We start from the raw sequence: 13,442 nt of genomic DNA, 5'->3' as shown, positions 1-13,442 counted from the left end.
GAAATTTATTCTAGGTGTCATGGTCTCAATGTAAAACTTTTGGAGAGGTTCTGCTAGAGAAATCTACTCTGTCAGGCTAGAATCTGCAAAATATGGATATGGAGTTTTCTTTTGCCTCATCTTATTTTTCACCCGGTGCTAATTTAAAGGAAGCCTTCAGGAGACACAAAAGATTTACAGTTCTAGGAAAAATTACACCTTAAGCCCTCAGGTTTGCAAAGCTCTCAGCTTCGCTCTCTTAAGCTTTGCAAAATAATGGAATGCTGGCCCTTTTCTTTTACAAACAAGGCTCAGTTTAATGACCTAGCCCAGGCCACCTGGCAAGTCACTGGTAGGAATGACGTGTAGTGAACTTGTGCTTCTGGAGTTACGCCCTTATTTCAAGTGGCATAGAATATATCCTATTCCATGAGCACAGGCAATATTGCAGGGGTATTGCATCCAAGGATGAATGCTTTAGACCTCCCCTTTTCCTATCTTAAGAACACAGGGGTACATCCACGTGAGAGATGACAACAATAATAAAAGGAAAGATCATATTTAATTCCAAAATTAAGTAGAAAACAATCTCCTATTTCAGCCTATTTGATGGGAATGTCAAGAAAGGGTGGAAAACCATCCCTAGCTGTGAGACTTCTATGACTGTCCAGGACCCCAGAGAGAATCTGGGGGACAGGTAGAGCCTGGTATGGCCTGCCTGAACCTGACCCTGTTGTGATTTGTCGCATTTAGGTTAAAGAGCCTGCATGAGCCTGTTCGGGTCTGCATCAGACCCAGGACAGCTCTTGGAAAGCGGGGGTACTTGGACACTAGTGGCAGTAACAACAGCATGGCTTGAGGTCCATTTTCTTTTCATTCAACTTGAAAGTAAAAAGAACACCGGACAGCTGAATATGGAGGCTGATCGAGGACGTCCACAAAAGAGAAAGGAAATTTTCAAAGACCATGATGCGGAGGGTGTTGTGAGCGGGGTGGGGGGGGGGTGGTATGAGGGTGGGGAGGGGAGAGCAGAGGTTGAGAATGAGCAGAAGGCCGGCATCTCTCCTTTAAGTGTATCCTTCAGAATCAATTCTTGGTGTAAGCCCAGCCCTGATCTACGTGGGACCTTTTACTTCTCTTCCTTCTTTTTCATATTTGGGTGGAGAAACACTGCCAGTTAAGCATATCAATTTAGGAAACAGATTACTTTTTATGGGTCCCATTTTATAGGAACGCTTACTTTACAGATTCAATTTCTTCTATTACAAGTAGCCTTTGGAAGTTCCAGGACCAACGGAGCTTCCTCAATTTATAAATAAAGACCACAGAGGACTTGCCAAGCAAGGGATAAAGCCGTTATTCTCTTACTTGGCCATAAAGCTGCCCATCTGGTGATAAGATTCCAATGGTGGGAAGCCCTGTAACCTTTTGAGGGATTCTCCAGGCACTTAACTTAACCCTGAGTAGCAACTGCATTGGCGACAGACTTGGCTTGGGAAAATATAAGCAAATAGAGCCATAAAAATCCTCCAACAGGATCTGCACTGTTCCCTACCCCACTTTCCCAACCTGCGTCGATCAGTTGGGTACCGTCTAGGCTTGTTGATTTCCACTGGTTTCTCCTTTTATTGCAAAAGGTCAGAAGGCACTTCCATATTGTTTTTGGACATCATGAACAGGGTCAGCGTCTAGGACATGGGACATCACAAATGGTCGGTCATGCAAATTCGATGTGACTTTTTACAGCCTTTCAGGGGAGAGACTAGGGAGCCGTTAATACTTAAGAGCAGCTGAAGCTCCTCCTCTCACAATTCTGGTTCTAAGGCAGGACAGAATGCCTTCAGAGCCTCAGAAGTAAAACAATGCTACCTCCCTTGATCCTCTGTGAGATTTGGGTGAGTGAGCCTGACTGAGGGCTTAGCTCTGAGATGAAGAGCTGCAAGGAGGACCTTCTCATGTCTCCCTGATGAGCTGTCGGGACCCAGACTTTGCTGGTTAAGAAACTGAAGGATCACAGCACAAAGGGTTAAAGTGGAAGAAGTATAGATGTTTATTATGAATTAGCGTAAACCCTTTTATGCCTCTGACAAAGTAACAACAACAAAATAATCATTCTGATCAAAGGAGCTCCAGGGTTTCATATTTCAAAAACACAGATAAATAGCTTACCACAGATAAATAGCTTCACTGTATGGGTATTTTCCAGAAGCATCTGAAAATTTTCCAGGGGGTCTGTAGAAGGGGACGTGTGACTAGTGCATCCCCCTCCCCTACCCCACTGGAAAGAAATGTCCAGGGATTGGGCTGCTGGAAGGGCAATATGGACCCATTCAAATTTCCTCCCAGGGACCAATCCCTCTTAGCCCTGGGGGATGTCCTTAGCAGGTGGCTGTTGCCTGGTCGGTGGGGTGGAGGGAAGGCTGAAGACCAGGAAGATGGAAGTGTGGCTTTTGCTAGAAGCCGTCCATAGCACACCCCAGAGGGGGTGAAAGGCTTCTAGGTGGGAACTGGGACAGTCAAATTCTTGCCGATTATTAACTGGACCCTCATTTCAGAAAGCAAGGCTGTTTTTATAAATTGGAACTGACTTTAAGAAACAAAACACACACACAAAAAACCCCAAAAAGGAATAGAAAATTTTATGCTGAAAAAAGATCCCCAATGAAACAATCAGTAGCACATCGCATCTGTGAAGTGTCCCAGCTCCCTGTAAAGATTATGTCTCTGACAATGGTTTCTTTCCAAGGTCATGGAGTAGGTGTTACACCCCAATCTTCATGTCCACATTCTGCAGGTTCCGCCTCTCATCTGCGGTCATAAACTGGTCTGGGGTCTCTGTCGACTCCTTGTTCACCAAATGCACCATCTCCTGAGACTTGCTAGCTTCTCCGTTGAGTCCGCTGGGCTTTCTGTCCTCCATAGTGCCATTGCCATTGTTGATCACCAGCTTTTTCTTCTGCCCACACCTAATAATTTACAAAATCACGTGAGAAATGGGTGCAATGACCCAGTTATCATCGTCACTGTCACTGCCACCATCACTACAGTTGATGACAATCTGAGTATGTTTCATCCTACTGACTCTTAACAAGCGACACTTCTCAAAGTGAGGTCCTTGAACCAGCAGCAAAATTTAACAAATGTAAGTTTGTTAAAAATGCAAATTCTCAGCCCCACCCCAGACATACTGAATCAGAAAACTCGAGGAGAGGGGCCCAGGGTCTGTGGTTTAGCAAACCCTCAAGGGCTTTCTGATGTGCACTTGAGTTCGAGAATCAGTGGTCACAGCTCTGAGAAGCCAGTGTTATTATTATCCTGTTATCACAGCCAAAGAAATCTTGGGGCTCAGAAAATTCCATAACTTGCCCCAGGTTATTCAACAAATACTAAAAGAATTGGGATTCAAACCCCGGTGTGTCTGACTCCCGAGTTCTAACTCTCCTTCCACCATACTAAAGAACGGAAATGTTTGCCTCTTTTAAACTCCAGCCGTTTCTGCAGGCTCATATAAACCATCAACGGAACGACTGTAAGTCATTCTGATTTGCGTATTCAGGGAAGTCCCATTACTTCCTCTCCCGGTCCGCACGTTGTGGGCCTTGTCAGGGTTATTACTGCAAGTACCGAGAAGAATGAGACAACTCTTTTCTAGAAGTATAAGGCCATATTGATTTTTCTCTTAACATTGGTTAACTGCCATATAACCCTGGATATAGGAGGTTTAACTACCTCCTAGGCAAGTTGTTCACTATTACTTTAAGATTCCTCAGTAACATTACTTAAGATTCAAATGCAGAAGGTCTTCTATGGAAAGGCATGACCTTGGCCTTGTTGCTGGGTCAGAGCATTGCCTTATCATATACCCAGCCTGACGCAATGCTTCCTCTTTCCTGTAACATAATCACTGCCACACATCTAGAAGTCAGATGCTGCTTAAACAAAAGCAAAGGTGCAGACCCTCACAACTGCACATGGAGCGGGGATGGGGGGAAATGGGCTAGCATTTATTGGACACCTCCTGAATGCCAGGCACTTTGCATGTAATTCCATGTAATCCTTACAATAATCTCACAAAGCAGCTGTTATTCCCGTCATACAGCAGTGGAAACTGACGTTCAGGAAGGTTTAGAAACTAGCTTGAGGGATCCAGTCAATATTCAAATCTAGGCTTTTATGACCGAAAGCCTGGGCTCTGCCGCACTCAGTTCAGGCTACTAACCATCTGGAGATTTGGCAACAGTATGAAGTCGGAATTGTTCACTTTGCCACTGGATACATGCAGTTGTACAGACAAAGCTTCTATTATTCATGATCATGGGGCATTCCCTCTGGGACTGCCAAGGCCATAAACTTTAATCCCTTGTTTGGGGAAGTTAGACATTACACATCCTGAATAGGAGGTTGATCCTGTCTCCTCTGGCATGACGCTTGATGAGGGCTCGGGGGAAGAAGGATGCTTGACTTGAGATGGTCTGTGGGGCTGGGCATATGGATGCAGTCCATATAGACAAGAGCAGGGGCTTGGAAGGCCTGGTTTGGGGACCTTAACGCTGTGTGACCTGGGGCAACTCACTTCACTTCTCTGAATCTCAGCTTTCTTATCTGTAACACCAGGCTGTTAAGAGTACCAGTGTCAAAGGATTGTGAAAATCCCTTGAAACAGAGGCTGGCACTGGATACATAAGTCTACCACTGTTTTATTTGTTGCTCTTCTGAACAACGTGGGGTGAGGAAACCGAGGCCTTGGATAAGCACTTAGAACAGTATCTAGAACACAGTAAAGGTTCAAGAAGCACTTGTTGTAATTGTTAATGTAACCAGAGCCATATGAAATGTGTTTGGTTTGTTTCTTCTGGCTACCTCCACCCACCTTGTTATATTTACTCTGAAGATGATGGAAAAGGCCAAAGGTGGACGCTGCTTATGTCTTTTCAGATTGCCAGGGGGTATCTCATATGTTCTTTGTTTTTGATAGTTTTTTGTTTAAATTCAATTTTATTGAGTGTAGTTGATTTATACAATGTTGTGTTAATTTCTGCTGTACAGCAAAGTGATTCAGTTATACATACATATATACATATACATTCTTCTTCATGTTCTTGTCCATTGTGGTTTATCACAGGATATTAAATACAATTTCCTGTGCTATAGTAGGACCTTGTTGTTTATCCATTCCATATATAATAGTTTGCATCAGATGTTTTTTGGAGAAAAGGTGTCTTATTAAAGTAAATCCCGTTCACCTACCTAATGTGTACTTGAGAAGTTGGATGAAATATTGTGGGGAAGTGATTTATACTCATAAAAAATGTTTGTGCAAGGGGGTGAAGTGGGGAGTAATGTTATTACCCTAAACGAAGCTGATTTTGAAAGTGGGTAACATTCAACGTGCAGGGCTTAGGAATATTGGGCTTGGGTGTGGTCCTGACCCCATTTCCCTTTGGATTCATGGTCTCTGTTTTTTTGTCTGAGTTCTTTCAGGAGGGCAGGGTGATGCTCATAAATAACTCAGCCCAATATCTGGTGCTCCGGGCATTTCATAAGCACTTTTAAACAGCAAGTTCTAATTCTTTCATTCTTATTAGTTATAGGAATGTTAAAAGAAACATTAGAGCTGAGGGTACTTCAGAGGTGATCCAGCTAACCTCTTTTCTGAGTCCAAGAAGTCGAGCATATCACGCGAAGCTACCCCGCTAGGTATGGCCAGGAACTACACCGGATCTGCAACTTTATGACTCTAAAGGTCAGAGATTTTTACTGAACTGCCTCTGGCCTGTATCTCCTTTCCCCTTCAATCTCAGGCATTAGCTGAGGATGCACTGACGACACGATGTAGAAGATGCCAGACCGATGCCTGGCCAGGAGTGGGTGGGGTTTAGAACCCGGGTAACATATATTTAGGGCATGGGGGAGTTTATCCTGAAAGACTTGGGTGGGTGAGGAGTAACTTAACAACTGACCTTCTGTCTCTTCTACCTGACAGTCCTTAAAGATATTTAGAGATTTATTTTGCATTGTGTTGGAGCTTTGCCATTCCATCAGTAGCCACCAGCCAGATGTGTCTATTTAAATTTAAGCTAATTCAAATGAAATAAAATTGAAAATTCACTTCTTAAGTCGAACTAGCCACATTATGAGGGCTCAGTAGCCACAAGTGATTAGCGGTTGTGTATTAGCACCAATGTGGAACACTTCCACAGAAAGTGTACACTTTCACAGAAAGTTACACTGGACAGCTCTGCTGTAGAGGGCAGGAGCCTGGGTGAGCAGAGATTACAGCGGGCTACACGGCCACAGCTTTATGATGGAACTCACGGATCACTTCCTCGTGGAAGCCCTTGTTTAACTCTCCCACCTCCACTTCAGCAATTAATGCTTTTCCACTTTTATCTTTTAACTGTAATTAACATAACAGGGCCTGGCCCAGAGAATGTTCTCAATAAACATTAGCTGACTCAAATTCAACAGGCCAATAGTGTCACGAAAGCTCAAGATTCTTGCAGAGAGGGGATGGTACCCTTTTCGTTGTCATGTCTTCCTCTTCTCTGCAGTGTTGACTGTCGTAGCCACCCCTCAAAAGAGGTTTGTTGAATACATGAATGGCTGCTGTAGGCTTCTTATCTTCAACCAAACTTTCTTTGATGAAAATAGGATTCTGTATCCCTCTATAATGCAACGCGCAAAGCAGAAAGGCCTCCGCCTTTTAAGAGGATTAGAAATGGGCCGGCGGCTTTAGAAACACACTGCACGCTCAGGGGCCCGTGCAGCTGTTAACCACCCTTTAGCTACGTGGCAAATCTGTTTTTGATTATCAAATCAGGACATAGTAATTTACAGCATCCAAGCAGCTACTTTCCCTGTGAGACACTTGCTGTGCCAGCTCCTGTGTGTCCCTGTTTGCCTGTTGCCAGGGTGACCACTGGTCTTGGCAGGAGGGGGAGGAAAGCAAGGGGGCCCGTTTTTGCTGCAGACGTGATGAGAAGCGACACAGGAGCTAACCAGCTACACTGCAGGGACTCCAGCTGCTCTGGGGACAACTGAGCTGCTTCTCCAAGTTCTCCCCCACGCTGCGAGCATCTGAGGCCAGCGTTTCTATGGTGACGTGCACAAAGCTTATGGACTGTATATGTGAGCAGAAGTGGTGCCTTCTAGGGCCTGGAACAAAAGGATTGATTTCTGACAATAGGAAATTCATATTTAATTGAGCAAAAGTCATCTAGGAGAAAACACAGAGGCCGAGGGAAAGTATAAAGACTCTTTGTAAGGGCTCCCTCAAATCGCATTATTTAAATTCAACTAAAAAAAAAAAATCTCTTTCCATTTAGTCATGCGAGACTTCTAGGAGGTCTTTCAGATTTATTTTCCTAGTTTTTGTTCCTTATACAATTGGCTATCATGACTAATTTTTTTTTACTATGCCCTCAAAGGTACAGATAGCAACACAGCTATTCGACTTTAAAAGCACTTTCTTTAACTTGTACCAGTGTAAAACGACATTATTTGATTTCCTCCGATGAGTATGGGCTGTCACACGGCAATGAAATGAGCTGTTTCTTGCTTTCCAAAAGCCAACAAGAAAGATTCTAGAATTTTCTCCAGGTCTTTCCCCAAATGGAGGGGCATTTTCTGGCCTGTTAGATGATCTAGTGATACAATCAATGTGGTCCCACTTGGATGTAAGATTCTTTTGCCTTCTAAGAAGGAACCTCAAGGCATGTTTACCAAAGGCTAAATGTTCCCCTGTATTTGCTTGGAGAAAAATTGTAGCTCTTTAGAACATGTTGAACAGGAAATTTAGAATTACACTCCCGGAACACCCCTGTGAAAGCTCATTGCCTCTGATGCTAGAATTACTGTTCTCCTTCACTTCATTTTAGGTAGCATTATTTCTAGAGCCTGGTCACAGCTCCATCAGGTATATGCATTGTGGACGTTCCAAAACGATAGGCCTTGGTTGAGGTAGGAGAGAGGGGACGTTTGACAGTATGAAAACAGCCCACATGCCAGTTCTAGGGAGCTGTCGTTTTTCAGACTTCCCTAAGGAAAGTTTTTTATTGTCTCATACACCTCAGTCTCAGGGAACTCTACCTAGGCCGTAACCTGAATCCTTTCAATGACAGCTTCCAGAAAGCAGAAAATACTGTCATTCCAAAAAAAAAAAAAAAACCCAGCAAATAAAAACACAAACCCGATACCTGCTTTAGGTAAGTGTTCTAGAACTTTCTAGGGGCCTCAGACAGGCTAAAGGGCCAACCCCTGAAACTCTATATAGCGTTTTTGTGCACTATGCATTCACAATAAATATGTGTTTAATGAATCAATGAATGAGTGTATCTTTTATGTCTTCCTGGTGAGATATTGCACAACTTTCAGCACATCGAGTCTCCATGGGCTTAACACCCCCAAAACTAAGAACCACAGAAAAGTCAACCACTATTGAAAAGCAGATGTCCAAATAATCAGTCTCCTTTCTCTAAGGAGTATGCCAGAGCAGAGCTTCTTAAACTGTACTGTCCACATGAATCCCTTAGGTCTTATCAAAACACAGACTCTGATACGGGAGGTCTGGGGTAGGGCATCTCATGCTGCCTTTCTAACAAGCTTCCAGGGCGCGGAGGCTGCTGTTTCCAGGGGCTACACTCTGAGTAGCAAGGACATATCACCTAAGGCTTTTCAGTTTTAGATTAAAGTATGGTTGACTTACAATATTCTATTAGTCCCAGGTATACAACCTACTAATTCGATATTTTTATAGATTGTACTCCATATAAGTTAATATAAAATATTGGCTATATTCCAAGTGTTGTACAATATATCCTTGTAGCTTATCTGTTTTAGACTTAGTAGTTATACAGCCCAAGTTTAAATGATGCCCCTTTCAAAGTTGAAGGCCCTGAAGAGCATCCCCTTACCTTCTCCTACTGTTGACAGCGATGCAAACTGCAAGAATCAAAGCCAGGGCCAGGAGAGATGCCAAGATGATCAGCCATTCTGGTGGGAGGCAAAAGATATCCATGAACTTGGAAAATAAGCTTGTGAAAACAGAAATGCACTTTACAAATTGACCTGGTCCAAAAAAGAATTACAGTCAGCTCTATACATGGGTCCAAGCAAAGGTCCAGTCAACAGCCAGACAGTACTGGAAGAATTATTTTGCTGTAGGTCTTTGCCCAACAGGACTCTTGTTTTCATCCCTTATCATCAGTCAAGATTTCCAAGTCCCCCCAAGAAAAACATGTTTCCAAAAACGTGTAGAATGACCTGTGGAAACCTGTAGATGCCTTTGGTGCAATGTTATTAAATAAATTAAAGGAACAGTCCTTTAATTGAGAGCAATCACCTTACATTTTATTAAGAAACAAAAATGGAGGCCACTAGAGGGTGGGAAAAAGGACATTCCTGTGTGTATAGGGCGGCGTCATTTGGCAAAACGTGTCAAAATCCTTCAAGATATACAGCCTTTGATCCATCATTAACACTTCTAGGAATATATAGGACCTCAGACTTAGCTATAAAGATTTTTATTACTGTGCTATTTGTGATAGTAAAGTTGGAAACAACCTACTATCCAACAATTAGGGACTGGTTAAACGCATTAGGGTACATCCATGGTATTGTGTACTAAGATACAGGGGAAGAGTATTTAATGACATTGGAAAGCTGTGGCCAACCAGTTGGGAATGTAGTTTACTAAACAGTGTGTATAATTACATGTTTGTATAGAAATTAGATTGAAAAATAACAGAAAGGACATACATGAAAATGGTAACCACGGTATTTCTGGATGGTGAGGTAGATAATAAGGGATTTATATTTTTACCCTTTTGTTTAGCTGTATTTTCAAAAATGTCTCCAAAAAGTAATGTATCACTTGTAAACCAATAAAATGTTATTTATATGTTTTAAAAGCAAGCTTTAGTAGGATTAAAATATGACTTGACAATTTGCAAGTCAATTGCAAAGTGGGCCGTATATCCACGCAGTGAACTAAAGCTTAAGGAACAAGAAAAATGGGAAGCCATTCACTGGCCATTCTTCTTTGGGAAGCTTGATTCTCCTGATTTCCTGCTCAGTACTGCCTCTGTCTGACCTCTCCCTGGTTAGGTGAGTTTGGGGAGGGAGGTAGAGTTACGAGGTGGGGAGGCTGACAGGAAGTTACCATTTCTGTTCTTTTCCCAGGGTTCTAGCCCTGAGATGCTCCATATTCACTCTCACGAGAGCTGGGGAAAATCTTGCTGCCTGATTATAGCAAACTGCATCCCCCCCCCCCCAGCCCACTCCCCCTCTCCACGTGCTCTGCTCAGATAAGCCGAGGTAAGGGGACGTGGCCCACACCACGTTCTTCCCTCTCCCCAAGGGAGGCTCAGTCTGGAGACCTCTGAAGGGCAGAGTTAAAAGAGTCATTTACAACCCTAGGAAAAGCCTTCCTTTATTGTAATCCCCCTTTACAAATGCCCAGTTCTGAGCCCACGTGGAATAAAGAATTTGCCTCAAATGCCTTAAATCCTGATGCTCAAGGGAGCCAAGTGGCCCAGCCTTCTCACTGCACATCACACATTCTGAAACTTTCTTCTGGATCAGTAAAGACCGTCCCTCGAGAAAAAGTAGTTTTTCTTTTAGTTTTTATGCCAGAAGAATATTCTCACTCCTCCTAACATGACCCTTGTATCTCCCCATTGTCTGCAATGCAAGGGGAAATTTACATGCTTCACCCAAAACCCGGAAGTAAAGCGATAACTGGACTGGGATAGGAAAAGGATCAGGGGATGACAAGGAGCCCCTGGGGTGATCACTCATTTGGGAAGGAAGCTGTAGTAACTAACATGGCTCTTCTATGGGACAGACCAGGGACAGGTCTAAATATGAGCTCAATCAATCTATGGGACCGAGATAAAAAGGAATGTTCCATCCTTTCCCGCCGAGAGGCTGTGGTGCTCTCATTCACTCTTTAGCTTGAAATCAGCTTCAAGGTTAGACACGCAGGAGAATACGCTTTCTAGCTGGTCTCTGCTTCCTTTCTGGGACATTCAGAGAGACCCACTTTTAGCATTATTTTTCCTTCACAGCTCAAAACTCACCTGGAATTTGAGGTTTCCGCATAGGACCTGAGGTTGTGTTTGCCCCACGGTCCTGACTCCCACTTGAGTGCCCTAAAGAGAAAAACAACATCTCTCAACCAAAGTTTGGCACGCATAACCACGAGTTCCTTACAGAGTAGCACACAGGGCCAAGCTCTATGCGCTGCATCACTGTAAAGCTATTTATAGATTCCAGCCACAGACATTTATAATGTGTTGCATGAAAAAACACCTCCCCAGAAAAACTCGGTTTGATTAAGGCTAAGGTTTGGAAATGTTAGTTTTCTGCAAGAGCATGAGAATTCTCAGCAACAGGACTATGCAGTGTTTAAGAGGCTGTAAGCAGGACAGCCCTGGATTCAAGCCCTACTTCTGTCTCTTGCCAGCAGCATCTGCTGGGTCAAGTCATCCCTCTCTAGGTCTCAGTTTTCTCACTCATAAAATGGGGTAATAATAGAATCCACTTCATCATCATTTTACAGAGGTTTAAAGAAGTGCACAAGAATGGTAATTGTGTGCAGTTACTGTAATAAGGAAGAACCTCTGTTTCTATTACAAGTCAATCACTAAAGGGATGCTACCTATAAGCTTAAATTATACATAATGGCCCATCTTTGGGAACCCTGCCTCCCAGGGAATGAGCATTATGGTAAAATATCTTTGTTTCACTCATAGGAAACATTCTGATCAGCCTGTGAATGACTGCAGGAAGGAAGAAATGAACACATCCCCTCCGGAGGCTGATCGGAAACCAGGAAAAGTTTGACTTTATTCCCTCCTCTTTTAGGATAAAAGAAGCCTGAATTCTAACGCAGGCAAGGTCGTTCTCTGCGATACCAGTCCATCTTCTCGGTCTGCTGGCTTTCTGAATAAAGTCAGTATTCCTCGCCCCAACACCTCATCTCTTGATTTACTGGCCTGTCATGCAGCGAGCAGTACGAGCTTGCACACAGTCACATTACAATTTTCTGTTTTTAACTTAGGACCTTGCTACCCTGGACCAGCAACCTCACGTGGGAGCTTGCTGGGAATACAGAGTCTTAGGCCTCATCCCTAACCTCAGAATCCTCATTTTAACAAGATCCCTAGGGGATTCAAATGCTCCAGGTAGTTGAAAACATATCTAGAAACCACGTCCAATATCTTCAATAGATATAAATATAGGTATTAAAAAATAAGGATTTGGGGTGGGAGGGGCAATGGCCCCTTCTGTCTGTGAAAAATCACCCGAAGGAGTGTGCCTGTTAATGTATTCCTGAAGCATGCATTGCTTAGAAGACAACATTTTCTACTGCTACAAAACCAAATAAGGAGACAAATAAAGGATCTCAAACTGGAAGGAACAGGAAGTATCACAAGATAAAGAATCCAAAAGTCAGAACGGGAGGTTCATCAAAATGATGGAGGAGGGGCTTCCCTGGTGGCGCAGTGGTTGAGAGTCCGCCTGCCGATGCAGGGGACACGGGTTCGAGCCCTGGTCTAGGAAGATCCCACATGCCGCGGAGCAACTGGGCCTGTCAGCTACAACTACTGAGCCTGCGCGTCGGGAGCCTGTGCTCCACAGCAAGAGAGGCCGCGATAGCGAGAGGCCTGTGCACCGCGATGAAGAGCGGCCCCCACTTGCCGCAACTAGAGAAAGCCCTCGCACAGAAACGAAGACCCAACACAGCCAAAAATAAGTAAATAAACAAAACGACGGAGGAATTACGTTTTAAAAGAAACTTCTAAGACATCTTGTGAAGGACACTCACCCAAATGAAAGTTTTGGTTTGTGTGTGTGTGTGTGTGTGTGTGTGTATGTGTGCGTGTGTGTGTGTTGTGCTTCCTCCACTGCTTCAAAGTGAAATGTGAAAAACTCCCACTAAAATCAACTCTTTTTCCCTACCCAATAGGACCCCACTGCAGAATCCTAAAGGCTTCCAAGAAAAAAACCAAGGAAGTCTGTTGGGCTAATCAATGAATGAAGATAGCCAGGCCTTAATGGTCTTTCCTCAGAGGGTCAAACTGCAGGCCGTGCAGAGGGGACTCTGCACTTTTGATGGCTGTGGTTATGTTGGGTAGAATGGCTCCTGTTTATGCAATGTGATGTTCTTGTTAAACTCAAAATGGAGCAAAACAAAGTCTACCAGACATCTAGCTGTCTCAGCAGGCCATTTTGACAGTGGCCTTTTACTTTACAAACCTCAGAAGGAGTCCAAGGGGCTTCCTCTAGCTGCCTCCCAGAGGCCTTGGTCATTATTGGCAGGTGTTTGCCTGTACAGGTCATGGGATACTGGCCATCTAAACTAGAGATCCTTGCCTTGAAAACCACCTAGGAGGTACACCCACTCTCACTGGTCTTTCTCTGACTCATAGCAGCCTTTGGTATTTGAATGGGACGCCACT

The 13,442-nt window shown here is 43.8% G+C and overlaps 1 protein-coding gene across 6 annotated transcripts in view; it reads right to left on the bottom strand.

The window, feature by feature from the left end:
• Positions 1 to 2,005: 2,005 nt before the first annotated feature.
• The window catches only part of CD44 (CD44 molecule (IN blood group)), an 86,464-nt gene continuing 75,027 nt past the window's right edge, over positions 2,006 to 13,442 (bottom strand). For 5 of the 6 annotated variants that reach the window (XM_082660502.1, XM_082660503.1, XM_082660498.1 and 2 more), the window contains 3 exons: positions 11,058 to 11,129; positions 8,892 to 8,970; positions 2,006 to 2,945 (listed from right to left, as the gene is read on the bottom strand). In XM_082660502.1, coding sequence (XP_082516628.1) covers positions 2,741 to 2,945; positions 8,892 to 8,970; positions 11,058 to 11,129 — 356 coding nt within the window. In that variant the 3' untranslated portion in view covers positions 2,006 to 2,740. The remainder of the gene's footprint in view (positions 2,946 to 8,891; positions 8,971 to 11,057; positions 11,130 to 13,442) is intronic. The other variant, XM_082660501.1, reaches the window with a different exon arrangement.

This window comes from Grampus griseus (genome assembly GCF_964374135.1).
Source record: "Grampus griseus genome assembly, chromosome: 8".
NCBI lineage: Eukaryota > Metazoa > Chordata > Mammalia > Artiodactyla > Delphinidae > Grampus > Grampus griseus.
This window is presented reverse-complemented; position numbering and strand designations above follow the sequence as displayed.